This window comes from Microtus pennsylvanicus, chromosome 4 (assembly GCF_037038515.1).
Source record: "Microtus pennsylvanicus isolate mMicPen1 chromosome 4, mMicPen1.hap1, whole genome shotgun sequence".
NCBI classification, from domain to species: domain Eukaryota; kingdom Metazoa; phylum Chordata; class Mammalia; order Rodentia; family Cricetidae; genus Microtus; species Microtus pennsylvanicus.
This window is the reverse complement of record NC_134582.1, coordinates 68,327,615-68,354,748: the sequence shown is the minus strand read 5'-3', so window position 1 is coordinate 68,354,748 and position 27,134 is coordinate 68,327,615. Positions and strand designations below refer to the sequence as shown.

General features: G+C 47.0%; 2 protein-coding genes across 4 annotated transcripts in view; one reads left to right on the top strand and one right to left on the bottom strand.

The window, feature by feature from the left end:
• The first annotated feature begins 3,062 nt into the window (after positions 1-3,062).
• Rmc1 (regulator of MON1-CCZ1) lies at positions 3,063-26,608 on the top strand. Of its 3 annotated transcripts, none has more exons than XR_012910327.1 (20): positions 3,063-3,322; positions 3,695-3,771; positions 5,627-5,711; positions 8,601-8,657; positions 10,570-10,656; positions 14,214-14,354; positions 14,593-14,696; positions 16,411-16,500; positions 16,596-16,701; positions 17,611-17,722; positions 20,654-20,698; positions 20,866-20,919; positions 22,255-22,383; positions 22,957-23,063; positions 24,698-24,817; positions 24,942-25,077; positions 25,339-25,443; positions 25,534-25,602; positions 25,683-25,908; positions 26,453-26,608. XR_012910327.1 is itself a non-coding variant. In XM_075969280.1 (20 exons), the coding sequence occupies exons 1-20, from the start codon at positions 3,221-3,223 to the stop codon at positions 26,530-26,532; spliced, it is 1,974 nt and encodes a 657-aa protein (XP_075825395.1). In that variant the 5' UTR covers positions 3,063-3,220; the 3' UTR covers positions 26,533-26,608. The 3 variants fall into 3 exon arrangements, 2 of the variants coding, with proteins under 2 accessions (XP_075825395.1, XP_075825396.1); XM_075969280.1 differs by having other exon boundaries at positions 25,000-25,077; XM_075969281.1 differs by lacking the exon at positions 3,695-3,771 and having other exon boundaries at positions 3,156-3,322; positions 25,000-25,077.
• Positions 26,315-27,134, bottom strand: part of Npc1 (NPC intracellular cholesterol transporter 1) — a 46,515-nt gene continuing 45,695 nt past the window's right edge. The window contains exon 25 of the mRNA XM_075969279.1: positions 26,315-27,062. Coding sequence (XP_075825394.1) covers positions 26,980-27,062 — 83 coding nt within the window. The 3' untranslated portion in view covers positions 26,315-26,979. The remainder of the gene's footprint in view (positions 27,063-27,134) is intronic.

The following is a 27,134-nucleotide window of genomic DNA, read 5'->3' as shown; positions in this document are numbered from 1 at the left end:
AATGCTGGGCTGTACCCCCTCACACACACACACACTTCAAAAATTAGCCTCTCTTATAATATAGTATTCTTGCTAATTTTCTAACTAAAAGGAATTTGAAAAGTTCAAAGAGGGACACAGAAGTCATCCAAACAGCAGCTAAGTAGTGAGAATAACTCCAGGGACTAAGGTCAATAGTCTTTTGGTCCTCTGACACATGGTCTGACAAAGACCAGGCAACAAAACCCCAAACAAGAAAACAGCAACAGGAAACTGGGTGTGCTTTTAGGTTCTAGGAAGTGTCAGGAGCGCCCTCTAGCACCTGCAGACTAGCACAGCACCCGCTTATCGCACAGACCAGAGCTTCCGAGCTCAGGAAAACACAGGCCTGGAGTCGGAGGAAGTAAACATCCGGCCTGGTGGCTGCTCCCTCACTCTTCCTGGGGTGTCGGGGTGTCAGTGCAGGAAGGACACTGATCCTTGCTTGAGCTGCGCTCAGTCTGTCTCCCTACTAATGTGAGCTCACCCATTCCAGGCAGGAATCTCTCCTAGAGTCCCTATGTCTGCACAAAAAGTCTGGTCTCAACCTTGCTTTTCTTATTGTTGTATTATTGTTTTGGATTTGTTTTTTCTTTGTTTGTTGTTTTCTTTACACTATTCCAGTCCTGTGTGTTCGGGTCAGCCCTTCAACTTCTTATCTTTCCCGTTTTGCACAGCCTCAACCCTTGCTGATCACATCTAAACCAGCACATTCTCGGTAGAGCAAAGGGGCAGCTAGTGTCCAGCCCCCACGCAGTCTCTCAGCTTCTGGCTGCCTGAGAGCACGCCAGGGCCTTCGTGAGCAGTAAAAGGACTCCACAGTGAATGCAAGCTAAGATTTTGGTTTGCTAATTCTTCTTCCATCTTCCAATATTTCAGCTTTCAGATGTAGCAAAAGTTGTTGAGTAGTCTTATAATTTCTGCTCTGGGGAGACAAGCGGTGGGTAGAGTGGCTGCCTAGCAAGCAAACCCTCTTCTGTTCTCTCAGGTCACCTACACTCATGTGGACACACCCATATAGCCTAGACAAAACCTTCGGAAAACAGAAATACAAGTCAGCCCAGGAGGGGGCGCCGCACAAAGGCAAGGCTCCTCAATTCTACTGAGGTTGGTCCTTTGTGGTGATCTAAAAGAGTACGGGAACCTGGAAGTCCAGGTCCTCAAGATGCCTGTTTGTGCAATTTTGCATGAATCATATCCAGCTTCATTTTCTTTTTTTTAAAATTCTACTTTCCCATTTCTTTTATTTTAAATTTTTTATATATTTTACATACCAACCACAGTTACCCCTCCCTTCCTCTGCTTTCCCCCAGCTTCATTTTCTTAACAATTTTTAATTTACTTTTTAATTTATTAATTTTTTTTTAATCTAGGAAGAATAAGTGCTCCTATCTGGGCACAGGACAAACAATCAAGTGGTCTTTATCGTTGATGGATTCCGTTTGCAATGGGGCTGAGGAGATGGCTTAGGTGGTAGGGTGCCTGAGATATAAGTTTGATGGGCTGAGTTCAGATCCCCAGCACCTTTGGAAAGGCTGAGTAAACCCTGTTGGAGAAGGAGATCCCTGGAGCTCATTGGTCAGTCACTTCAGCCAGTGAGTTTTGAGTTCATGAGTGACCCTTTCTCAAAATCTTGAGTGACAGAAAGACACCAGTGCTGACCTCTGACCTTCACACAGAGTGCATCTACACATGCTCAACACACCACACATACATATTAAAAAATAAATAAAATCATGTTTGCCGTAGAAAGAGACAATACCTGGACGGGTAAAAGACTTGATTCTGGATCTTCTGGATTCTCTCGGCCTGTGGTAGTTGGAGCATCTCCTGAGCCCACAACACTGTGAAGCTGACTGTGAACAGGGTCTTCCCTTGGCAGTGTTGGCTGCTGCTGCTGCAGCAAAGAACCGCAGACTAAGGGACTAAACAACTATCTTCTCACAGTCTTGAGGCAGGTAGCCCAAAGTCAGGGTCGGCAGGGCTGTTTCGTCGTAAAGATTTGTTTGTTTATTTGTTTCTTTATTTATTATGTATAGTGTTCTGCCTGCATGAACATCTGCAGGCCAGAAGAGGGCACCAGATCTCATTACAGGTGGTGTGAGCCACCCTGTGAGTGCTGGGAATTGAACTCAGGCTCTCTGGAAGAGCAGCCAGTGCTCTTAACTGCTGAGCTATCTCTCCAGCCCTCATTTCTTTTGTAAAATCTTATTACATTTTTCCAGGTGTGGTGGGTGGTGTACACCTTTAATCTCAGCACTTGGGAGGCAGAGGCAGGTGGATCTCTGTGAGTTTGAGGCCAGCCTGGTCTAATTAACATAGATAGTTCCAAGCCAGCCAGGACTACCTAGAGAAATTCTGTCTCAAATGTAATATTTTTATTACATTCGTTTATATATGTGGGTGCTGACTTACTACAGTGCATGTGTGGAGGTCAGAGGTGCAGGAGTCCTTCTATTCTTCCATCCATGTAAGTCTCAGGGATCAAAGGCCGTTAGTTAGAGCCATCTCGCTGGATCAGGACTTCTTCTTGGCCTCTCTGGCTCGTAGATGGCCGACCACCCGGCAGAGTGGGAACTTAATGCCCTCATCTCTCTTTTTCTTCTTTAAATAAAAGTCATATCGGTTTAAGGCAACATCTGATGACTTCATTTTGCCTTAATTACATCTTTGAAGCTGCAAACGCAGGCACATTCTGAGATATTGGGGGTTAAAAGTTCAACATGAAAACTTGGTGGGGGAGGGCAGAATTTAGTCCCCAGTATCCTGGCCCATGACCGGTTGTTCAAAAAATCAGTCCTCGGGGCTGGGCACAGATCTCCCTGAGTGGTCGCCTGGGGCGAGTTAGGTCCTGAGGGGAGCACAGAAATCAGCCTCTGCTCTTAGGTCTCCTCTGCCGCACGATTACAGCCAGCCTCCTGCCTCATCTCTCCGACTAAACTGACAGGGGAAGAAACCTTGCGTAAAGGCGACAACTCACCGTTGACTGGCAGTCTCCCAGCAGCCAGCAGGCTTCCGGGTCACGTGACTCGAGGTCCCCACCCAGAGGGGGCGTGGCTATGATGGTGGGACCTTCTAGGGTCCAGTGAAGCGCCGAAGGCCGCGAATCACGTGAGGCGGGGCGGGGCCTAGGGCAGCGGCCTGAGCGACGGCGGGGACCTAGGACGTCTGCGGGGCTGCGGGGCTCCTGCGGGTCCCAGCCATGGGCGGCGAGGACTACTACCTGGAGCTGTGCGAGCGGCCCGTGCAGTTCGAGAAGGCGAACCCGGTCAACTGCGTGTTCTTCGACGAGGCCAACAAGCAGGTGAGCGGCGCCCGCAGCGAGGCCCGGCGCCCGCAGCGAGGCCCCGCGCCCGGACACTTCCCGGCGCCGGACTTGCCGTGCACACAAGGACTTAGCGCTGAGTGCCCGGTGTTTTGTGCGGGAGCAGAGACGGGTGTGCAATTGCACGGGCGGTGCTGGAGTGCGAGCTGGCTTTCAGATGGTCTGGCCTGCTTGTGCACGGTGCTCTGTTTGCTCTCTTCTTTCCTAAATTTGTCTGAGCACCTACCTAGGAATTTGCCAGGTTAGTTTGTTTAGACGAATCAAGGGTGTGGTACGGTAGACATGATCCTTGGAAGGTTGATCTAGGTCTTTACAAAGCCCTGACCATTAACGTTGCCCCTTCTTCCTCAGGTTTTTGCTGTTCGATCGGGTGGAGCTACTGGAGTGGTCGTTAAAGGCCCAGATGATAGGAATCCCATCTCTTTTAGGTAATTTGCCCTTTTCAGAATAATATCCACGTGTAAACACTGGGGCTTTTCTGATTAAGAAAGTTGAATAGTTTTCTTTGGCCTTTCTGAGCAGCCTGGGATGGAATCCTGTGTGTAGGAGAAAGCAGTAGGCGCCTGCTGGTACAGTTTGACTGTCAGTAACCTGGGAATCAGAATTTCCCAGGACACCTACCTCCTGGTGCTTGAAGGTCCAGTATTCATGCACTCATTTCTGCTGTGCCAGACCTGGGGACTCCCTCTGAGGTTAAAGCCACAGACCTGCTGGCCCACTTTACATGAGTGAATGAGATTGATAACAGCGGCCCCTGTCACCTTCACAAGTGCCTAGGTTTGGGTGATCTGAATTCTTCTGATTGCAGCAGCAGAGAGAAAGTATCGCGTAGGGTCTCAGTTCAGTTGTGGAGCAGGCCTGTGACCCCAGCCTTCTGGGAAGCTAGAGAGGTAGCTTGCAGGTTATTGGCCAGTCTGAGTGGCATAGCAAGACCCTGTTTCAAAAAAGACATCGCTTTTACCATGAGTCAACTGTTTGAAGCAGAGGACAGTTGTTGGTCCTCATTCGGTGGCGCACACCAGCGGTGGCACACACCAGCGGTGGCGCACAAGTGACGACTAAATTAGCCTGCCCCTCTCCGGAACTCAAACTTAGTGCAGGAGAGAAGAGATTCAGCCAGTGTGTTTGATGTGAGTAGCTCTGTGCTGGGCTCTGTTCAGAATGTGGGAGGACTCGAGGGATGCAGTTTTGACCTTGAGACGGGGTTGAGCAAGGCTTAAAATATGAAGGGAGTGATTTCTGGTTGGATATTAGACCTAAATAACACCATGAGCAAAGGCATAGTGTTTTGGGGACTATAGGTTAGGATATCTATAGGGAAGGGTACATGAGGAAGGTGTGCTCACTGGCAGAGACTGCCTTGACATTATATTATGCATTCTTATGGGGATTAGGGCTTTTCCTTAATGGTGAAAATCTCTCAGGTCAGCTGTGGTGTGGGTATCCAGTGTTTGAAAATAGTGTATTTCCCTGTCGAGAGCAGAGACAGCAATAACTCAGAGAGAGAGAGAGAGTTAGTTCAGCTGTGTGTTGCCCAAAGCCACGGGGCTCTGAGGTGCAGACACAGGCTCAGTAAGTTACGGGGTGAGATACACCAGTGACACATGGAAACTGAGAGGGGATGGCCTGCCATAGGTGACATTTCGGGGTTCCCAGGAGCTCAAAGTGTTGGTAGGATGCAACATTGAACTTGTGTGTGTGTGCGTGTGTGTGTGTGTGTGTGTGTATGTGCATCTTTTCTTAACTCCTTGTGTTTTAGACAAGGTCTCCTTGGCATATTAGCATAAGTGACCCTTAGGGGCCTGCAGGTCTTTGTGTCCCCAGCACTGGAATTACAGTGCCACAGTGCCACAGTATCGATTTTTTACATGGATTCACACTCTGGAGATCACACTTAGGTCTCTGTGAGTCAACGGAGCCCAAATACTTTTTTTTTTTAGGAAAAAAACCCCAGCTTTATTGGGTTGTAATTGACTGACAGTGTGTTGCACAGTTACTGTATACTGAGATATTTACACACCCGGAAGCCATCCCTCTAATCCTGAGTGCATCTGTAGTCCTCAGGTATCCAGCAGTTCTCAGGCGATGTGTGTGACTCCAACCACTTGGCTGTGGCCTCTGTCCACTTCTCTAGCAAGTTGTTGATGCCAGTAGATTGTGTCCACAGCTTCAGAGTTGCAATTCTAACATTAGGCTTCCCGCAGAGCCACGTGGCTTTTTGTCACAGAAGCAAGAGCTAGGATTCAGGGTACGTTCCCTTTAACATGTTCTTTCTTGTTTCAGAATGGACGACAGAGGAGAAGTGAAGTGCATTAAGTTTTCTTTAGAAAACAAGATCCTGGCTGTCCAGAGGACCTCCAAGGCAGTGGTAAGGCGGCCCACACACCAACAAGAACAGTAGACCTCCAAGGCAGTGGTAAGGCGGCTCACACACCAACAAGAACAGTAGACCTCCAAGGCAGTGGTAAGGCGGCGCACACACCAACAAGAACAGTAGACCTCCAAGGCAGTGGTAAGGCGGCCCACACACCAACAAGAACAGTAGACCTCCAAGGCAGTGGTAAGGCGGCTCACACACCAGCAAGAACAGTAGACCTCCAAGGCAGTGGTAAGGCTGGCGCACACACCAACAAGAGCAGTAGGCCTCCAAGGCAGTGGTAAGGCAGCTCACACACCAACAAGAGCAGTAGGCCTCCAAGGCAGTGGTAAGGCGGTGCACACACCAGCAAGAACAGTAGGCCTCCAAGGCAGTGGTAAGGCAGCGCACACACCAGCAAGAACAGTAGGCCTCCAAGGCAGTGGTAAGGCAGCGCACACACCAACAAGAACAGTAGGCCTCCAAGGCAGTGGTAAGGCAGCGCACACACCAGCAAGAACAGTAGGCCTCCAAGGCAGTGGTAAGGCAGCGCACACACCAACAAGAACAGTAGGCCTCCAAGGCAGTGGTAAGGCAGCGCACACACCAACAAGAACAGTAGGCCTCCAAGGCAGTGGTAAGGCGGCGCACACACCAGCAGAACAGAGGCAGGTTCTAGTGCTTTCCTCACCCCGAGGGATCCAGTGATGCGGAGCTGTTGAGAGCGTTTGCAGTTGACTGGATGAATGAGCTTAGCATCAGTCTGACTTTAAAACGGTGTGTATTCATAAGATAAGACGCTGCCTATCACAACATTGTCACACTTGTGTACTGTGTCCCATGCTCATATTCTGCCCCCATTACCTTCTCCTGTCTCCTCTTCTGGTCCCTCTCTTTCCATGTGTCCCTTTTCTACTGTGATTTATTATTTTTATGTGTATGGATGTTTTATCTGTCTGTGCAGCATGTGTGTGCAGTGCCTGAGGAGTTCAGAAGAGGGCATAGGATCCCCTGGACCTGGAGGTACAGGGGGTTGGTAGCTGCCATGTAGGTGCTGGGAATGGAGCAGCCAGTGAGTGCTCTCAACTGTTGAGCCACCTCTCCAGCCTTTATTTTTTTAAAAAAGTAATTTGGGTTGTCCTGCATATTTGTGTTGCTTGCTAACTGGTAACATGGATTATGTGAGGTATATTTTTGACTACTTGGTGAATGAATCTCATTCAAGTCACTTCGTCTGCTGGTGTTTCTCATGTCTGCTGCTGGATTGGGTAGGAATAGGTAGATAAACATAGTTGGAATGGCTTGCTGGCACTTCATCTCTTAGAAATCGTCGCCATTGCCCATCGTGGGATGGGATGCGTGGTACTTCCGCCTAGCACAAAGGAGGCCTGCGTCTGCGCTCAGCACCCACTCACCAACTAACCAGTGTTGTCCATTCAGTTCACTGCTGTCATCTGGAGAAGCTTTGGGAGGAGAAGCAGGCTGTGCTTGCTGTGCTTTAGTATTGTATTTGCAGGAAGCCCGAGGAAAGTCAGTACATTTCCCTGATGTAACCCACTTGAGAAGTTTATTTCTTCTCTTTCTCCTCTCTCCCTTCCTTCTTCCTTTCCTTCACTCCCTCTTTCCTTTGCCATCTCCTCCCTCTTCTCCCTCTCATCCTCTTTCTCTTCCCTCTTTGTTTCTCTCCAACAACTCCTCCTTTTATGACCTGGGTTAGCCTGGAACTTACTACATAGCCCAAGTTGGTATTGAGCTTAGTGCAGTCCTCCAGCCTCAGCTTCTTGAGTGCTGAGATCCTAGGAATAAGCTGCCATACTTTATTTGAGGAATGAATTTTAAAAGTCTCTTCATGAGTTCCAACTGAGCATTTGGATGGACTTTTCAGTTGACTGATGTCTTAGGGTTTCTGTAGCTGTGCAGCAACACCGTGACCACGGCAGCTCTTAAAGGAAAACATTTCATTGGGCAGCTTACAGCTGCAGAGGTTCATTGTCATCATGGTGGGTGGCACACAGGCAGATGTGCTGGAGAAGGAGCTGAGAGTTCTACACCTTAATCTGTAGGCAGCAGAAGCAACTGTGTCCCATTGAGTGTAGCTTTAACAAAGGAGACCTCAAAGCCCACTCCACAGTGACACACTTCCTCCAGCAAGGTCACACCCACTCCACACCTCCTAATAGTGCCACTTCCTCTGGGGGGCCATTTTCTTTCAAACCCCCACAACTGGTAACCTGATGCTGGTGACAGTTAACCATAATTGGTCTCTCTGTCTGTTGTCTGTGGGTGTTTGTGTAGTTTTATTTATCTATCTATCTATCTATCTATCTATCTATCTATCTATCTATCTATCTATTTGTTTTGAGATAGGGTTTTGCTTTGTAGCCCTGGTTGTCCTGGAACTCACTCTGTAGACCAGACTGGCCTTAAACTCACAGAGATCCACCTGCCCCTGCCTCCCTAGTGCTGGGATTAAAGGAGCTTGCCCGCCTGACATGAGCTATTTTCTAATCATTTTAAAAATCTGTTTGTCAGAGCTGGGCAGTGGTGGCACACCTTTAATCCCAGCACTTGTGAGGCAGAGGTAGGCAGATCTCTGTGAGTTTGAGGCTAACCTGGTTTACAGAGGGAATTCCAAGGCAGGTTCCAAAGCTATACAGAGAAACACTGTCTTGAAAAACCAAAACAACAAGAAATCTGTTTATCCAGCATAGGGGCTCACATCGTTAAATTCCTCCCATGGCTCAGAAGGCAGAGGCAGGCAGATCTCTGTGAAGAATTCCAGGACAGCCAGGACTATATAGTGAGACCTTGTATCAAAACAAATACATTTGCCCATTTTATCGCACGGTAGGCTATTCCATCTGAAATTTTCTCTTTGTTTTTTTTTTTTCTGTCTTTCAGGACTTTTGTAATTTTATTCCCGATAACTCTCAGCTGGAATACACACAGGAGTGCAAGGTACAAGGGGGGTGGGGCAGGGGCGGGGCCTTGTTCCTCACTGCAGCTTCTGTTGTTGGTTGTTGGTTGGGTGGTGGAGGCACAAGCTGGGAATCCCGTCTAGGTTGGTGATGAGCTGCGGAGGTTGGCTGTGGGGCTATGGGTTCAGCTATGATGTTGGACATTTTCCCTTGTTTTGAAATTCTGGCTGTTAGCCGTAAAGTGGAGGAGTGCATGAGCGAAGAGGTTCCTCTCAGTGCTGTCTGGGGCTTCCTCACTGCGCTTGCCGCCTTCTGTGTCTCAGGCCTGGGAGCCACCACTGCCTTCTAGTGATGTTCTCTGCAGTGTTCTTTCCTCCCACGTCCTTGCACTGTCTGTGGGTATAGATCCTGGTCTCTCGGATAGATTAGTGCAGTTCAGTAAATGAGCCCAAAGGAGCTCCTGGGGCAGCTGGGAGACTGACCAGAGCTGCCAGTGGATGGGAGTTTTATTTGGCATCTTATTGTTCTTGGTAAGTGGCACTCAAGAAGGGATCATCTCGACAAGAGGAGCCTCCACCACTTAGCCAGGCTCCTCCGAGCCCTTCAGGTGCTGTCAGCATGAAACAGCTCCTTGTCTGAGCCCTGCTGTGCCCATCTGTTGGGCCACCCAGCCCTGGTCTCAGGCTGCTGGGACCTATCTTGGCCTGTGCTCACTGCATAACTTCAGGCCCTTGGACATTATAATGACTGGGAGAATGTTAACAGTTTGAAAGGCATAAGTTGGATTTTGGGTATTATCTTTTTATAAAACTCAGGCTTTCTCCTCTGTTCAGCACAGTAGAAGGAATTAAGATGCAGAGTCTTGGGTTAGGACAAAGATCTGGAAAGCTGTGTTTAAAAGAGCATTTGAATCACAGCATGCTGAGTTCCAGGTGGCCCAGCTTCATAGATCAATTCACAGATCAAGGCCAGCTTCTGTTGTCATAGTGAGATCTTTTTTTTGGGGGGGGGGGGGGGTTGTTACTGAGTAGCCATTCTGAGAAACTCATTAATAAGAGATAGTGGTAGCCGAGCCCTTCCGAAGAGTTGCACAGCCTTTCTTATTACAAATTAGAAACTTTAAGTCTTTAAAACACCACAATATAAATTTTATTTGTGTGTGGTATAAGCATATAATGTGTGTAGGTATTCATGCTCTCACAGGTCAGTGAGAGTTGTAGAGTATCCTGTGTTGTAGGATATTTTGTTTGTGCTCCTGAGACTGCCAATAAAGTTTATCTTGAATCAGAGGGTGGAGCTAGCTACTAATTGATCAGAATTAGCCATAGAGGTTTTGGAGGACCCAGGACATATAGAGGGACACAGGAAGTAATAGGGAGGGCCTTAGAGAGATCTGAGGGCCCCTTTGCTTTCAAAGATTTGTGGGTCCTTTTGGATCAAGGAGAGAGAGGAGGTCACTGATCGCTTTTCCACTGTTTCTCTGATCAGTCAGGTTTTTACCTGAGTTTTGATTTTTTTTAGTTTTTTTGTTTTAATAAATCGCTTAACCCTGCCTTGTGCTCCGCATTTTAGGCCCTTAGGGCAGATCTCTTACTGAATCTGGCTGGTGGCCAGCAAGCCCAGAGATACACTGTCTCTGTTCCCTCCCACCCCAGTGCTAGGGTTATGGCCATTCCTGGTGATTTGTGTGAGTGCTGGGGATTTGAACCCCAGCCCTTGAGTTGTGCAGCAGGTGCTCTTACCCACTGAGGCATCTCCTAGCCTCTTTTGTTAATTTTTATTTGTTTATTTTTTGGGGGGGTAGTGTCTCAAATAGCTCAGCCTGGCCTCCCACCTGAAACACAGCCAAGGATTTCCTTGAATTCTCGGTTCTCCTGCCTCAGCCTCCCAGGAGCCGGGATTATAGGCATGTGCAACCAAAGCTAAAAACATTGTTTCTGCAATTCTTCCAGACCAAGAATGCCAACATACTAGGATTCTGCTGGACCAGTTCTACAGAAATCGTCTTCATAACAGATCAAGGCATTGAATTTTACCAGGTTTGTGTGGGTTGTTTGGTTTTCTAGAGAAAGCAAGGCAAAGGGCAGTTCAGCAGCCTGTGTTGTGTACCGGGGTTCACAGGAAGTAAAAGTTCATGGTCCCTAAAAATGACTGTCAGCAGTTTGCGCACGTCTTCACTCTTCTTCTCTACACATTGTTATTATTATTATCTTTTACAAAAGGGGACTGTTGGAAGGGAGGCCACTTGCTGGTTCCCTGCTGCTCAGCCCTGAAATAATTACACAGAAACTGTATTATTTAAAACACTGCTTGGCCCATTAGCTCTAGCTTCTTATTGGCTAACTCTTACATCTTAATTTAACCCATTTCTAGTAATCTGTGTATCACCACAAGGTCATGGCCTACCAGCAAGTTTCAGCATGTCTGTCTCAGGCATTGGCCCCTGCAGTGGCCCTGTGGCTTCTCCTGACTCTGCCTTTCTTTCTCTCAGCATTCAGCTTAGTTTTCCCCACCTACCTCTATTCCCTGCACAGGCCCAAGAGAGCTTCTTTATTAACCAATGGTATTCACAGCATACAGAGGGGAATCCCACATCACTTTTTTTTTCTGTTTAAATAAAAAGGAAGGTTTTAACTTTAACATAGTAAAATTACATATAACAAAACAGGTATCAAGCAATAATTACAGTTACAATATTTATATCTACTTTATCTTTTATTATAACTAAGGAAAACTGTATAACTATAAATTCATCAACTTCATCAAAGACTCCAGAAGGATATAATATTACCTAAGTAAACAGGAAGTGCATTGTAATTAACTTCCAAAACTCTAGAATTGACAGAGACATCTCACTGCCTGGACAGTCACCCAAACTTGTTCTGTACTTTTGGGGCATCCATCTTTGGCCTAAAGGCCCAGAGTATCCAGCAGACTTTCCCACAAAACAGGAAATTTCAAAGACAGTTCAACCTATATTGGCAGCTTGTCAGTCACTTTCTTTTGTGTCCTGCAGAATGTCTAGCAGACTCTTTTTGTTCTTTTATGAAGCAGGAACCCCGAAGGATTGTCTCATCTTTAGACAAGTTCAGCAGTCATTTCTCTGTGGGTCCTGCATGTCCAGTTCATCAAGCAGTCCAGGCAAGAGCAGTTTCTTGTGCAAATGGCTAGCATACTCCATAAGGAGCCTCTTCGATGTCCATCTTCCTCTTGAAGTAATTGGTGCTGCCAGGAGCAGATGTGTCTCATTTTCATTAAAAGTCCTAAGTTATTAAAACATTTTAAATGCCATATTCTGTAGTCTTTGAAAGGTTTAAAGAATGCATATCCATCTGAAATACATCTCTGTACATCTAGAAAACCTTTTTGTCTTTTTGGATTTTTTTTTTCTTTTTCGAGATAGGATTTTGCTGTAGCTATCAAGCCTGTCCTGGAACTAGCTCTTTTAGACCAGCCTGGCCTCAAACTCACAGGGATCCACTTGTCTCTGCCTCACGAGTGATGGGGTTAAAGGTGTGTGCCACCACTGCCTGGTTCATTTAGAAAAATCTAACTAACATGACTACAAAATTGGCTATTCTAGATGACTGTCTATTAACCTATATTTCTTAATTATACATTTCATTTTTAAATGAGCTGGACAAACACAGTACCTTAATCAAGAGTGGAAATCTACATATAGCAAAATTGATCTTAAGTTTGTATCAATAAACCAAGATTCATACCAAAGCAAATCTCTATAGCATATCCCCCCTTAAATGTAAACAAACATTTATAAACAATATTTGGGGATATGGATGTAGTTCTTCTCCAAACTGCTTCCTGCTTTTTGTTGGGTGAAATAATTTTTGGGGGTGTTCACAGTGACCTTTTGGGAGGTGTTGGTCCATCAAACCACATTAGCCTGGAATGAATCCACAGGTTCTCAATCTCTGTGGAAACAAAAGAAGAACCTCTTTTCCAAAGCAACATATCCTTAGACCCAAATTCTGAAATCAAGATACCTTTAAAATATTTATGCTGGTTTAGCTTAGCAATCCCCAGAATCAAATGTCCCTCTGCAGTCAAAAAATTCAAAGAAAACACAATAATATACGTAATCCATACTCTCTGTTTTTAGTACATCTTTATTTATTTGTTTTTATTCTATCACTTTTTAATATTTTATTATATCTAAAGACTTTTCTTTTAAGATAGAAACACTATAAAGCTTAGGCTATTCTTGACTTTGAGATCCTTCTTCCTCAGCCTCCCAAGTATTGTAGTATAATTTTTATCTGTAAACACATATTAGACTGGCAGTCAGGTATTTAGGTCCATCACAAATAGTGTACAGATTGTAGTTTTTCTTCTCCCTGAGACAGGGTTTTTCCATGTAGCCCTGGCTATCTTGTAAATTATTCTGTAGACCAGGCTAACCTTCAGACTTTATTTTATTTTTAACTCTGTATATATACTCTTTTCTTCTCTCTCGCAAGCCTACGTACATTTATCCAACACTGTGACCCCTTTAGAGGTCTATAGCTGTATGAATCTGTCCTCTTGTGTATCTGTAATTATTTTCTGACCAGGATGGCTTCTTAAAATGCTAAGCACTTCTTAAGAACCTAAGCTGCAGCATTGCTGGGGGAAATAGGGCACTGCCTGCTTGCCCCGTCCAGTCCAGCACTGCAGAGCTGTTCCTTGCCTCTGAGAGCCATTAAGCCGTTGTAGCACTCTGCTCACAAAACCTGTTTAAATGCTCCGTAGCTGGACCTTGTCAGACTTCTTCTGGTCAGCACGGCCCAGGAAGCCACAGCCATTTCAAAACAGTATGGATTTTTTTTCTGCTACCACTGAATCAGGAAAACCTCTCTTAAAGGAAGCATGCCTCTGCTTGCTTCTAGCAAACAGAGCCCACCCAAGAAAATGCCACTACCAAACCATGCTTAACTGTGTTCTTTTGTGTCTATGATTCCTTTTTAGGCTTTTTCAGGTTTTATGCATATTTAGTTAGCCATGTAGGGTGCCAATTTATTGAAAGGGAGATCACTTGTTGGTTCCCAGCTGCTCAGCCCCGAAATAATCGCACAGAAACTATATTATTTAAACCACTGCCTGGCCCATTAACTCTAACTTCTTATTGGCTAACTCTTACATCTTAATTTAACCCATCTTCATTAATCTGTGCATCACCACAAGGTTGTGGTGCGCCAGCAAAGTTTCAGCACGTTTGCTTCACTTTGACTGCTTAATGAAAGCTCTTCGGTGCATGGTGCCAGAGCGTGTGGAGGCCCAGCCATGGTTATAATTGCTGTTCCACCATTCCCAGCCTCTGTCAGCCCGAATTTCTCCTCTCTTATGTTGTCTGTTTCTCAGGGTGTAGTAAAGAGTCTTGAAAAGCAATAGGCACATGGTGCTTTATCTATTTATTTCCATAACTAGGAATGGCTGTTACCTGTGTAATCGTTGACTGGACTTACTTGTTTTGGTGTTTGGTGGTGTTGGGATTGAACTGGAGCCACATGCTTGCTAGTCAAGCTCTCCACCACTTGGGTCCATCCCGAGCCCTCAGTGGGCAGTCTCTTAATGTTTTGTTTCTTGACCTTGGTCCCAGGTGTTGCCTGAGAAACGAAGTCTCAAACTCCTGAAGAGCCACAACCTCAATGTGAACTGGTACATGTACTGTCCCGAGAGCGCTGTGATCCTGCTGTCCACCACAGTCCTTGAGAATGTTCTGCAGCCTTTTTATTTTAGGGTGAGAGCGAGCCCCAGGCCCCTCCCTAACCCAGCTCTAAAGCAGTGATGAGTCAAGCCCCTGAAAGGAACCCCATCCTCAGCATGACCACCAGAGGCACACTTCCCTGTCTGGCAGTTCAAGAATGGTTGGTTCTGTGAAGAGGAATTAGGAGACAGTGTGTGCCTTCATTGATTTAACGTAGAGCAGCTAAAACATGGAAGGAGTGTGTAAACTTTCCTAAACTTTCCCCAAACAGGCTGGCACCATGTCGAAGCTTCCCAAGTTTGAGATTGAATTACCAGCTGCACCGAAGTCAACTAAACTTAGCCTTTCAGAACGAGACATCGCAATGGCGACCATGTATGTCTGTCTTCCGAGGGTTCCTTTTGTAATTGCCACTAGTGACCCAAGTAACGAGGGTGTGTTAGGAGCTCACAGGAAAAGAATCCTTAAAACAGATAACAAGAGCCAGGTGGTGGTGGCACATGCCTTTAATCCCAACACTTGGGAAGCAGAGGCGGGTGGATCTCTGTGAGTTCGAGGCCAGCCTGATCTACAAGAGTTAGTTCCAGGACAGAAAAACCTAAGGTCTTTTGACACTTTTTAAAAAGATTTATTTTTATGTGTATGCTTTATCTGTATGTATGCGTATGCACCATATGTGTGCATCAAGTTCCCTGGAAGTGGAGTTAGAGATGGTTGTTCGCTGCCCTTGGGTGCCGGGAATTGAACCTGAGTCCAATTGCTCTTAACTGCTGAACCATCTTTCCAGTTGTATCATTTTCTTTTGATTGTATTCGTTTGTGATCTCAGCATGATTTTTTTTAACCTGTCTTGTCTGACACAATGAGAACATTGAAACAATTTCAACAAAACGTTTAAACAATTAAATAGGTTTGCCATAGAATTTTAAAAAATTGTTAATTGAAGCGTAGGAAAGATTTTTAAGCTAATATAATGTTCATATACATATATATACACACACACATTTATATATGCATGTCTGTGCGTGTGTGGTTTTTTTCCTTTTTTTCTTTTTGGTTTTTCAAGACAGGGTTTCTCTGCATAGTCCTGGCTGTCCTGAAACTTACTTTGTAGAGCAGGTTGACCTTGAACTCACAGAGAGTGCCACCACTGCTAGGCCATCAAAATACCTAATTTTTAAAACTCTAACAAAGATGGAGTGGAATTATTTATGTAGGGAATTATATAATCGCTTGGAAATACAGGTATCTCAAATTTTACGTTCATACTCTAAACCTTAAGCCAAAATGAAATCAGTACAAAGAAACATTTTCTGCCCTGCATCTCCGCTTCAGGGGTCGCCACGGGTTTGCTCCAGGGGCTGAGGATGTGACCTAGTAACTAACACTGGCTGCTCAAGATTCTGAGATTATCCCCAAGTCCAAAACAAATTCCAAATCACTTCTACTTCGGCTCTGTGTTTCCCACCTTAGCTTTTTAAAAATTACCATTGTTTTAGTAGAATATACTGCTCCCTTTCCTTCTGAGGGCAGAGAAGTGAGCGCAGTCTGGCTGCAATGGCCGGGACCTGTTCTGTCCCTTTTGTGTCGTCTTTTCATGTCACCGGGGCACTGAATTCATTGCTGGGAGAGAAGTGCTCACGTCTACTGTGGAGAGTGAGTGTCCTGTCTGTTAGGGGCTGTGTCCTGCTACTCTGGAAGAGAACACAGAGCTGGGAGTGAAATGGCATTGCTTGTCATGACTGCTGGCCTGCTTCTCTTCCCTGGCTGGACTCAGTGCTTGCCTTCATGGCTTTTTTCAGAAGACCATAATCAAACTGTATGTGGAGAAATTTTATTACCCCTTTAAGACTATACAGCCCAGGCTGTGCTGGAACTTGTTCCGTAGTCAAGGTGACCTTGAACTCCTGATCCTCCTGAGTGTCAAAATTAGGAGCTAAGCCACCAAACCCAGTTTATGTCATGTTCAAACTCAGAGTTTTGTGCAGCTAGGCAAGCCTTACTCTGCCAACCCAGCTACATACCCAGCTTGGGGGAGGAGGGACTTTTAAATGGCCGGTTATGCCTCATGCACCTCTGTCTCTGCTTAGATACGGACAGCTCTACGTCCTCTTCCTGCGGCACCATTCGCGGACCTCCAACAGTACGGGAGCAGAGGTGGTGCTGTATCACCTCCCACGGTATGTCTGCTGCCGCACGTTCTCGCCCCTCTTTGATTTTAAAACGGAACTGAGGCTTGCTGACCTCTTGCCACAATCTCGGTGTTGTCTTTCAGAGAGGGCGCATGTAAGAAGATGCACATTCTGAAGTTAAATAGGACGGGAAAGTTTGCTCTAAATGTCGTGGACAACCTGGTAGTGGTCCACCACCAGGACACAGAGGTAGGACTTGTGCCCCAAGCTGTGCTGCTGTCTGTGCCGGCACGTGTTTTTGAGACAGGGTTTCCCTGTGTAGCCCCGACTGTCCTGGAACTCACTCTGTAGACCAGGCTGATCTCGAAGTCAGAGGTCCCCCTGTGCACTGACGCTGCCGCCGCCGCCACCACCACCGGCTTATGCCAGGACTCTCAATAGGCTTTGTGAGAACTGGCAAACCCAGACACGGGTGGGAAGAGTACTTAAGTGCAAAGGAGTTAAAGAGCGATTCCCTGACAATTTGTCAAAAATCGTTTCAGTTTGGGGACACAACTCGCTTGGTCGAGCGCTTGCCCAGTGTGTTCCCTCCCCAGATAAAAACCAGCTGTCATCGTGCGCACCTATTCCCTAGTACTTTAGCACAATAGCGAGCTGAAGGGGCTGCAAGAATCCCTGTCTCAAAAAGAACCAAAGAAGTTAGAAACGTTGAGAAAATTTTTGATTTGATCTTTGGAGCTCTTACTCGACTGAGCCAGCCGGGCTGGGACTCTGCTTCAGATCCCCAGTGTCATGAGTCTGTGGCCTTTTTCATGTGGTGAGTGTGGGTAACAGGATTTGACGATGTAGGCCCATCAGTCTGCAACAGGTCTTCTCCAAATGTCTAACTGAACACCTGGCAGCACGCAGGCCTGGGGGTCACGCTGCTCTATCTCTGTCTCTGAAGCTATTTCCAGTCCAAGTGAAAATGACCTGCCTGTATCTCTCTACAACCTTACATTGAAGCAGGCCGTGGGTGCAGGAGTATTGTGGAAGTGATGAGGGTGGAAAGGGACTTGTGAGGATGAGGTCCCTCTGTGTGGAGCGCTGGGCTGGTGCGAGCGGAGGCTCCAGGCTTCCACACTGGCGACATGCGATGCATTTCTCCCTACCCTGTAGACATCAGTGATATTTGACATCAAGTTGCGGGGAGAGTTCGATGGCAGTGTGACTTTCCACCACCCTGTACTTCCAGCCCGGTCAATCCAACCTTACCAGATCCCTGTGGCAGGTAAGAGAATTCCGTGGGCTGGCAGTGCTGTCTTTTCCCTTGCTGGAATCGTCAGGGGTCATATTCAGAATGGGAGAAGCAAAATGGACTCCCAGAGGGTTAACTCAGGACCTTATTCTCACCAGGCAGATGCTCTACCACTGAGCTACCTCTCCAGCCAGTTTGTTCTATTTTATAAAAACCAAACACTCCTGCTGCTTCTCTAAGCTGTCATTGTTTCTCGAGAAGCAATTTATACATTAAATGATTTTTCCTTTGGAGAAAATACTTTTCCTTCCTTGGGTCTCACAGTGGAGAGTTGAGATTACCAGAAGGCAAAACCAAAGCCTTTCTCTCTCTCCCTCTCTCTTTTTTTCTTCTTCTTCCTTTTTTTTTTTTTTTTTTTTTTTGAGGCAAGGTTTTTTTGTGTAGCCATGGCTATCCCGGAACTCACTCTTGTAGACCAGGCTGGGCTCAAACCCACAGAGATCTGCCTGCCTCTGCCTCTTAGTACTGGGATTAAAGGTGTGCACCATCACCCCTGGCTGCTGTGTACCCTTTTAATGTTGGTAAGTCCTTAACATTTTTCTGTTTCCCCTGGCTTTGTAATCCTGGAATTAAATTCAGCTGATTGTGGCTGTTATTTTAATGGGGTCATATACCCCTTTGTTTCTAACATTCTGGGTTGTAGTTATTAAGATTTGTCTTTTATTTTGATTTATGTCCTTCTGTGTGAATCTGCATATATGTATGAGCATGTGTGTATGGGTGCTGCCAGAAGTCAGAAGAGGGTGTTGGATTTCCAGCAGCCCATGAAAATGTCCCCAGGAAGAAGTGTGTAAAGATCCCTCACTGCGGTTGATTTGTTGATTTTAAGGTTTATTTTTTAAAATATTTTATGGATTGAGTGTGTAGCACATCCATGTCTGGTGCCTGATGAGGATGCTGGATCCCCTGACACTGGAGTTACAGTTGCCTATTACCACGTGGGTGCTGGGAACCAAACCCAGGTCCTTTGTCAGAGCAGCAAACGCTCTTCCCCACTCAGCCACCCGGCCAAACCTGACACAGTGACAGCTTACAGGTGTGATTCTGGCCAGGGCCCACAGGTGTGGTTCCTGAGTGTATTCTAGATCATTCCTCCTGAGGTGGGGAGGAAGTCAAGAGAGTAGCAGGTTAGGAGCTGAGAAAATCCACTAAGAACAGGGTTTCTTAGTTCTAATGGAGACTATAGAGAGTTAGCTGATCAAATCCCTAGTCTCTGGTGTTTCCTCAGGAGGCACACATGTGAGCTGACCTGTGACAGTTGCTCAGCCTGTGATATCCTTATGTGCTTTGTGGAGACCGCTGAGAACCACACTCTAGGTGGTAGGTCATCAAACATTCAGCTGGCCCTTCGTGCTGTGAGTGCCAGGTGTCTGATGGCCTGAACGCCCTCCTGTGTGCTCTCTGGCATCTGGCTCCCCTAGATAATAACATGACCAATAAGGAGGAGATGATGGCAAATGATTGACTGGGGAAAACCCTCGGCTCTGATCTAGTAGTAGAGGATCGATAAAGAGGCTAATTGCTTGATAAACCTGCTAACTGAAGGGGGTCAGATTAGTCTGGGAGACGACTGACAGTAAGAGGTCAAGAGCGCATGCGTGAGTGGTGGCCTTTCTTGGTGTTTCCTGCTGTATCACGAGCCCAGCCGGTACCGACACTGGAACTGATTTTGAGAGAGATGTTGGTTTTGTCTTGCTGAACAGGTGGCTTTTGTTTGACTGCTAATCACCTGAGGTCTCGAAGGCTGAAATGCCCAGGCTCTGCATTGAGGCATGGCATGGGCACTGGAGTTTTCCTCTTCTGCCTGGCGTGCAAGTGCTTTCCTGAAGCTTGTCTGCCTGTGCACAGCCTTCATCTGGGTGGTGGCGTGTAGAGAGACCGCCTTACTGAGGCAGCTCAGTAATGCCGTCTTTTGAGTCTATCTGGGTAATTGGCACAGAACTGGGAGCCTTCCTCATTTCCCCAGGGTGACTGGGATGGGTCCCTGTCGTGTGAGGACGGGAGGACTTCTTAGCTGAGTTCTCTTGCGCCTAGACCTGCCAGTGCAGTGTAGTGGGGCTCACTGTCCACGTGACTAAACCACAGCCATCTTCCTTTGCATCATCAGTGAATCTGGGTATCCCAGGTCAATTTCTTTCTTTCTTTCTTTTTTAAAGATTTATTATTTATTATGTATTCAGTGTTCTGCCTGCGTGTATCCCTGAAGGCCAGAAGAAGGCACCAAATCTCATTACAGATGATTGTGAGCACATGTGGTTGCTGGGAATTGAACTCAGGACCTTGGAAGAGCAGGCAAAGCCCTTAACCACTGAGCCATTTCTCTAGCCCCAGGTCAATTTCTTAGAGTTTTAATGTACACCTGTAAATGGTGATGTGTCATCTCCAGTTAGAACAAACCTGGGGCTGGGGACATGCACGACTCAGTGGTTAAGAACACTTGCTGCACTTGCAGAGGAACTGGGTGTGTTTCCCAGCACCCGTGTGGTGGTGCAGAGCCTGGGCATTTCAGTCTCTGAGACCCCAGGTGATTAGCAGTCAAACAAAAGTGGTAGACAGCTGTCTGTAACTTCAGCTTCGGGGATCCAGCGTCCTCTTCTGGCCTCCTCAGGCACCAGACATGTATGAGCTACAAACATATACACTTGGGTAAAACACTCAACCCATAAAACATTTAAAAAATAAACTTTAAAATCAACCACGGTGAGGAAATCTTTGACACACTTTCTGTTTCTGGGGACATTTTCATGTTTGTAACAGACACTGTCCTTCTTCCCAGGTGTATCATTAGTGAGACAGGACAGTCTCTTCCTCCTCCCCACCTAATTACAGTTAGTAATGTCTGCTCGAGGCAGTACGAAGTATTTTTTCCTGGCTGCTGGTCACACTTGTATTCTCAATTTGTAGGTCCTGCTGCTGTGACCAGCCAGTCTCCAGTTCCCTGTAAACTCTGTATCCTCACAAAGGTGGTGTCGCTGTGCACAAAGGGACTGTGCACTGGGAGCTGCTCCTGGGGATGCAGGCCTTTTGTGGCCTCCAGTGTGGGGGCTGGGCAAGTGCTAAGTGAAACAGGGCTTGCCCTCAATTTTCTTCGACTTGGAATTTCCTTTAACGTATAGATTCTTCATCATGGATCGTCTTTCAACCAGACATCATTATCAGTGCAAGCCAAGGTAGGTCTGCATAGCAAAGTGTGTGCTGACTTTAGATTCATCACCGCCATTGCTGCTTCGGTGTGAATCTTCTAAATGACCCCTCCCTTCAGTCTTGAGAATAGGATTGCATCTCACCTTAGACTCACGTCTGTAGGTTCATTCTTTTTTCCATGAGCATGTGTGATTCTTACAAGTAAGGTGACTGAGAATGGCCAGTCCCCCTTACATTCCTGTGGCCATTTCAGAAAACTGCCTTGGTGAGTGTGTAGAAGGAGCTGCAGGCAGGCCTGCTTTTTGTCCCGCCCGGCTCCCGCATGGCTAGCTTGACACCCGAAATAACAACACACAAACTGTATTCATTTAAACACTGCCTGGCCCATTAGTTTCAGCCTCTTCTTGGCTAACTCTCACATCTTGACTAACCCATTTCTAATAATCTGTGTAGCACCACGAAGTGGTAGCTTACCAGAAAGGATTCTAGTGTACGTCCATCTTGGGCTGGAGTTTCATCGCATCTGCCCTGGAGAGGAGCGGCATGGCGTCTGCCTAACTTCCTTCTTCCCAGCATTCTGTTCGCATTCTGTTCTGTCTACGCCACCTACCTAATTTTCCGACCTATCAGGCCAAGCAGTTTTCTTTATTGATTAACCAATGAAACAACAGATTGACAAATGACCTTCCCACATCATGAGTGGTCCGCATTTTCATCCCTAACTCCACCTCCCCATGGACTTGTCTTCACCCCTTATTTCGTCTTGCTGGTGAGCCCTCCTTCAGCCTCTTATCTCTTCCTGTGGCTTTGCATTTGAGAACACTGAGTTAATCTTTAGTCACTTTGGGAATTTTCCAGCCTCATCCTCTGGGGGGAGTAACGAATTCACTTCTCTTCCATACATTGACAACAGTGCCAGATCTTGGAAGCTGAGAAATTGGTCCCTCCAATTATTTTTGATGTGAATACCTTTCTCCCAAGGAACTCTGAGAAACCAGCTCGCCTGTTAGTACATGCCTAGGCTAGTGAGTGGATAGCAATCTCACTATTGTTTGGGCCTCACCTCTGCATCCATGAGTCAGTACAGAGAAGGAACTAAGCACGCCATCTACAGTGATGGCCTGGGATGGGCACGTTGTAGGGAGTGGAGTGCTGTCCTTGTCTCCATGGAGATAACACTGGTGTGACTCTAAATGCAGTTTGCTCAGAGCACGACTGTCAGTTCCTCCAATCTGCCACCTTCCTGAGTGTTGGTTAGGAAGACAGGGATACTGTGTGTTTGAAGTGGTCTGGGGTGCTCTTTGTTGGCTCTGGCTCTGGCTTGCACTGTGTTGCTGAGCTTGCTGCCTCTCAACCCGTAGGTTACCTCTGGAACCTCCAGGTGAAACTTCAGCCCATAGTCAATCTCTTGCCAGATAAAGGGAGGTTGATGGACTTTCTTCTCCAGCGGAAGGAGTGCAAGATGGTCATCCTATCTGTCTGTTCACAGAGTAAGTGGACTGGTCCTTCCCACAAGGTCTGTGCTCTCACCACCATCCTCTCCCCATCTGCCTCCTGAGTGCTGGGACTAAAGATGTGTACCATCACTGCCCAGCCTACCACCACCTTTAAAAAAAATAGTTATACCTGTGTGTATATGTGTATGGGCATGTGCCATGGTACACAGTTGGATGTCCGAGAATCACTTAACGGGAGTCTGCTCTCCTAGCATTGGGATCCGAGATTGAACTCAGGCAGTCAGGCCTGGTGGTGGGTGGGTGCTTATTGCCTGCTGAGCCATCTCGCCAGGTGCCCCTACCCCCATCTTTCATCTTTTGCACTTAGGGCTGTGTATTTGAAGGATGGATTACTTAACCCTTCAGAAACGCACAAATGATTTGTAGGCAGGGGGCTTCAGGCGAGATCTGACTACACACCCAGTGCCCTCTAGTGACACCTGCCTTGCTTGCTTCTTTGAAGGTCCTTGAAGACAGGGTTTGCATTGGTCACCTTTGCGAGTCCTTGTCACTGCCATACTGGGATTCTGATTACACTGGGTCTGACGTGTGTGTTGTCCCTTCTAGTGCTGGCCGAGTCAGACAGAGCCACGCTGCCCGTGATAGCCACTGTTTTTGATAAACTCAACCATGAGTATAAAAAGTACTTGGATGCTGAGCAGAGCTACACCACGGTGAGTTAAACTGTGAAGGAGTCCTGCCACACAGTGTAGGTTATGTAATGTAATGTCAGAGGCTTGGTGTTGGCAGCACAGGGTGCCAGTCACAGGCCGAGTCCCTGCATGCTCCTAGCTTGAGGCTTCGATCAATATCTCACTCTTCTGCTTTTTCAAACCTGTTTGAGCTCACCTGTGTTTATGTTCTTGGTGTTCTTCTATTTTGTAGAAAGAAAATCACCCTTGGCTTTGGCCAGAGCCCGCACTTGGTAAATTAGAGATGTGTTTTTTGCTGTTGGCTACCTTCTTCCCTTCACTTTAGCGAGTATTTACAAATACAAGGTTATCTAGAGGGAAGTGTGGGAGAGGTGTGAGGAGTGTCCAGTGTCTCCCCCATTTTGATGGGTTTGTTTCGTGACCAGATTTTAAAGAGGACTGTGAGTAGAGGTTTGAAAATGTCCATTGGAGCCTGGATCACTGTTGGGTCACACCTGAAGGCCATGACTGTCCCTCCCCGAGTCCACCAGTAGCAGTAGTTCAGGGAGGGTTAGGGCCTTGTGAGCCTCTCCCACATCCGTGATTGACTGCTGATAGGTCCAGTGCAGTGCAATGCAGCTGTTGTGGGATGCTGGCAATAGCTGTGTCAAGCTCTATAGATAGCAGTTTGCAGCCCTTTCCCTGTCTTCTGGCTCTTATATCCTGTTTCCTCTTTTGTGATGTTCTCTGAGCCTCAAAAAGGGATGAGTATTTGACAGTCAGCTGTCCTCAGTGTCTTGAGCAGCCACATCTCTGCATTCATTGGCAGGACCACAAGAAGGTTTATCCTAAGATTAGCAAAAAAGGATGTCCTAGAATACTGCTGCCATCAGTATCAGAGGCGTTGGTTAAGTTCCTAGCACTGTGTGTTTCAGTTAGTAGACGTCACACGTTCAGTGAAAGGTTGGGGGAATTCGTGTGGCTGTACAGCACTGTGTACTTCTGGTTTCTGAAACAAGGACATTTGAGACAATAGGAGACATTAGTTCAAGGATGTGATTACCCACAGAGGACACTCTGTCCCTGTCCTGTGTCAGCCCTGTCTGGTTGTGTCCTGGGCTGCGGTCAGTGGGTTTGGGCCTCTACACTGTGATCATGAGGTGTGAAGAACAAGCCATCTGCACTGAAGTGGAGCATGCTCACTAGGGACACACAGCTGGAGCAGCTCTGCTCATTCACCACTGAATCCCCATCGCACTGGGCTGTGACTGTGACCTAGACGGTGCTGGAAATGTGGAGATGGGTGAGGCCCTGGATCCATTTCAAACACTACAAAAAGGAATCAAAAATCCCAACATAGACCGAGTGCAAGAGCCATTCCTTTACTGTCTGGTAGAGCTTCGTAAACAATGGTGCAGTGGCCAAGAGGAACAAAGAAAGTCAGCTTGGTTCCAAGTCTCCAGAGGTTAGAAAATGTGTGATTGTGGCTTGGTTATTTAATCTGATCACGCACGAACCCTGGAGTATTTGCCAGGACTAGCTCTGCTTTGCAGATTTGTGTCTGGTCTGTCCCGGGTCTTGCTCATGTTCGTTTGGGTAAGGATTCAGCCTCAGGTAGACTGTAATGGGACTGTTTCTGTGGACGGTGACTAAGGGCACGGCTTGTCTCACTTCAGGCAGTAGAAGCAGGGCAGAGCCGGAGCAACCCGCCTCTCAGAAGGCCGGTGCGGACCCAGGCGGTGGTGGACCAGTCCGATGTGTACACACACGTGCTGTCGCCGTTCGTGGAGAACAAGGTGTGTTGGGTTCCTGGCTTTTGTGGGGCAGCCACGGGAGAGGGCCTGGGGCTGTCCAGTCTGGATGGTTCACAAGGGCTAATGCAACTCCAGCAGAGCAGAACACTGGACCACTTTACTGCAGATCAGTGGGCTGCCTGCAGCTTCTTTTACAACTGAGAAGACCCTTTCTTCCTCCGTAGGAGATGCCGCACAAGTTTGTGATAGCTGTGCTGATGGAATATATTCGTTCTCTGAACCAGTTCCAGATCCCAGTGCAGGTACCTTCAGAAGGGTATTTGCTATCCTACATTAGGGGAATCAGGTCAGGACTCCACCAGTGTAAGAGATGGCTTTTTCGTGTGCAGAATTCTGGGTGGTTTTTAACATGGCAGTTGTTTTTGTGGGGATGGAAACGTTGGTGTTGGTGGAGAACACTGTTACAGCTAAACTATGGCCTGGGAGGGAGTTGAAACTGTTGCAGCCTCAGCCAGCCATGGTGGGCGACTTGGTAATGTCTTTTACCTTTCTTGTGTTCCTAGCATTACTTACACGAACTTGTCATCAAGACCCTTGTCCAGCACAACCTCTTTTACATGCTCCACCAGTTCCTGCAGTACCACGTGCTCAGCGACTCCAAGCCTTTGGTCTGTACCGCTGGTTTTTCTCTTTGGTAGTCACTACAGTCTCCCAGTGGTGGCCTTTCAACTGAAGGTGGTTGGAACCCTGTCTTTCAGGCCTGCCTGCTGCTGTCCCTGGAAAGCTTTTATCCTCCCGCCCACCAGCTGTCACTGGACATGCTGAAGGTAACTGTTCGGCCACAGCTTTAGATGTCACCAGCATCCCTTCCTGTGGCTGCCCTGACCTCCATCTTCCTCATTTGCAGAGACTGTCAACAGCAAACGATGAGATAGTGGAAGTTCTTTTATCCAAACACCAGGTGTTGGCTGCGCTAAGGTTCATCCGAGGCATTGGTGGCCATGACAACATTTCTGCGCGCAAATTCTTAGATGCCGCCAAGCAGACTGATGACGTCATGCTCTTCTACACCATATTCCGCTTCTTTGAGCAGCGGAACCAGCGTCTGCGAGGGAACCCTAACTTCACACCAGGTGGGAGAGGCCCGGGGTGACCACAAACAACAGGAGCAACTTCTGGGTGGGAACTTAGGAACGTTCCCAGCAGCCCGCCTCACCCTTAGCCTGGGGTCTCTATTGAGTAGATTCAGAATGCTGATGCTCTCAGCAGAGGATTGTTCAGGGCTGAGGCATTCAGGCATCTCAGACATACTGTATATATGATCTCGGAGTATCCCTTAAGACGAAAATGGTGATAGAGTAAGACGTGAGGGAGAACAAGCTTTGTGTGTGTGTGTGTGTGTGTGTGTATGTGTATGTGTGTGTGTGTGTGTAGTGCAGATAGCATGAGTGGCAGGTCACAGCCGCCCAGTAGTTTAACACAAGGCAGCTGGCTGGGGTTGAAGGTAGGAACTCTGCAAAAAGATTAGCGATCTCAAAATTTAGGAGGATGAGGTATTTTATTAAAGAAAAATAAGTTAAAACCCAGTATATCAGTACATAAGCCAGGAGCTTTTTGTCTGCATTTCCTTCCACGCCACACACCGCTGGCTGGTGACTGAAGCCATTCTCCCTACAGGAGAACACTGTGAAGAGCACGTCGCCTTTTTCAAGCAGGTTTTTGGAGAACAAGCTCTAATGAGGCCTACAACATTCTGAAGTCCCTTGACAGTTTTTAATATAAAAATGTACAAAGTTAATTTATTGCATTAATAAAGCTCTTTAAACTACAAAATGTTGTAATAAAGTACCTACAACATTCTCAAATGTTGCTAAAAATAAGCTATACAGTGTGTGTGGTGGCTGACTCCTGAAAAGAGGAGACAGCACATGGACTGGCTTGTCAGAAGTGTGATTGGGTCACATTCACTGTCCTTCCTCTTGCCCGAGACAAGGTTTCTTTGCTGTAGGGCTGACGACTGTCACGTTCAGATTCCATACTACGTGAGCTCCTGAGTTTAAAAGGTGGGTGGGCTGCACCTGCCACAGCTGTGACGCAGCCCATCGCCTGGGAACAACCAGCACCCAGCACGGCCTGGACAGTGTGGCTGTCCTGCAGTAGACTTGACCTATCCATAGACGAAGTCACCAAAGCCCGCTACAAGGCTAAAAATTGAGGAGCCGTTCTCGCTCTGTCCCTTTGTATCGATCTTGAGTGGTCTGTCTTTTAGCTTTAGTTACCGACGGTCCTATGTGAGACAAAAGAAAAGAAGTATAAACAATTTAGGAATAGAAGAAAGCCCTGGTTCTGTTGATTTTTT

Bases quoted from the DNA above. Each gene is read 5' to 3' on its own strand.
- Rmc1 (XM_075969280.1), top strand. From the start codon at position 3,221: ATGGGCGGCGAGGACTACTACCTGGAGCTGTGCGAGCGGCCCGTGCAG. The intron at 3,323-3,694 runs GTGAGCGGCGCC...CTTCTTCCTCAG, and splicing joins TCGACGAGGCCAACAAGCAG to GTTTTTGCTGTTCGATCGGG. The intron at 20,920-22,254 runs GTAGGTCTGCAT...CTCAACCCGTAG, and splicing joins CATTATCAGTGCAAGCCAAG to GTTACCTCTGGAACCTCCAG.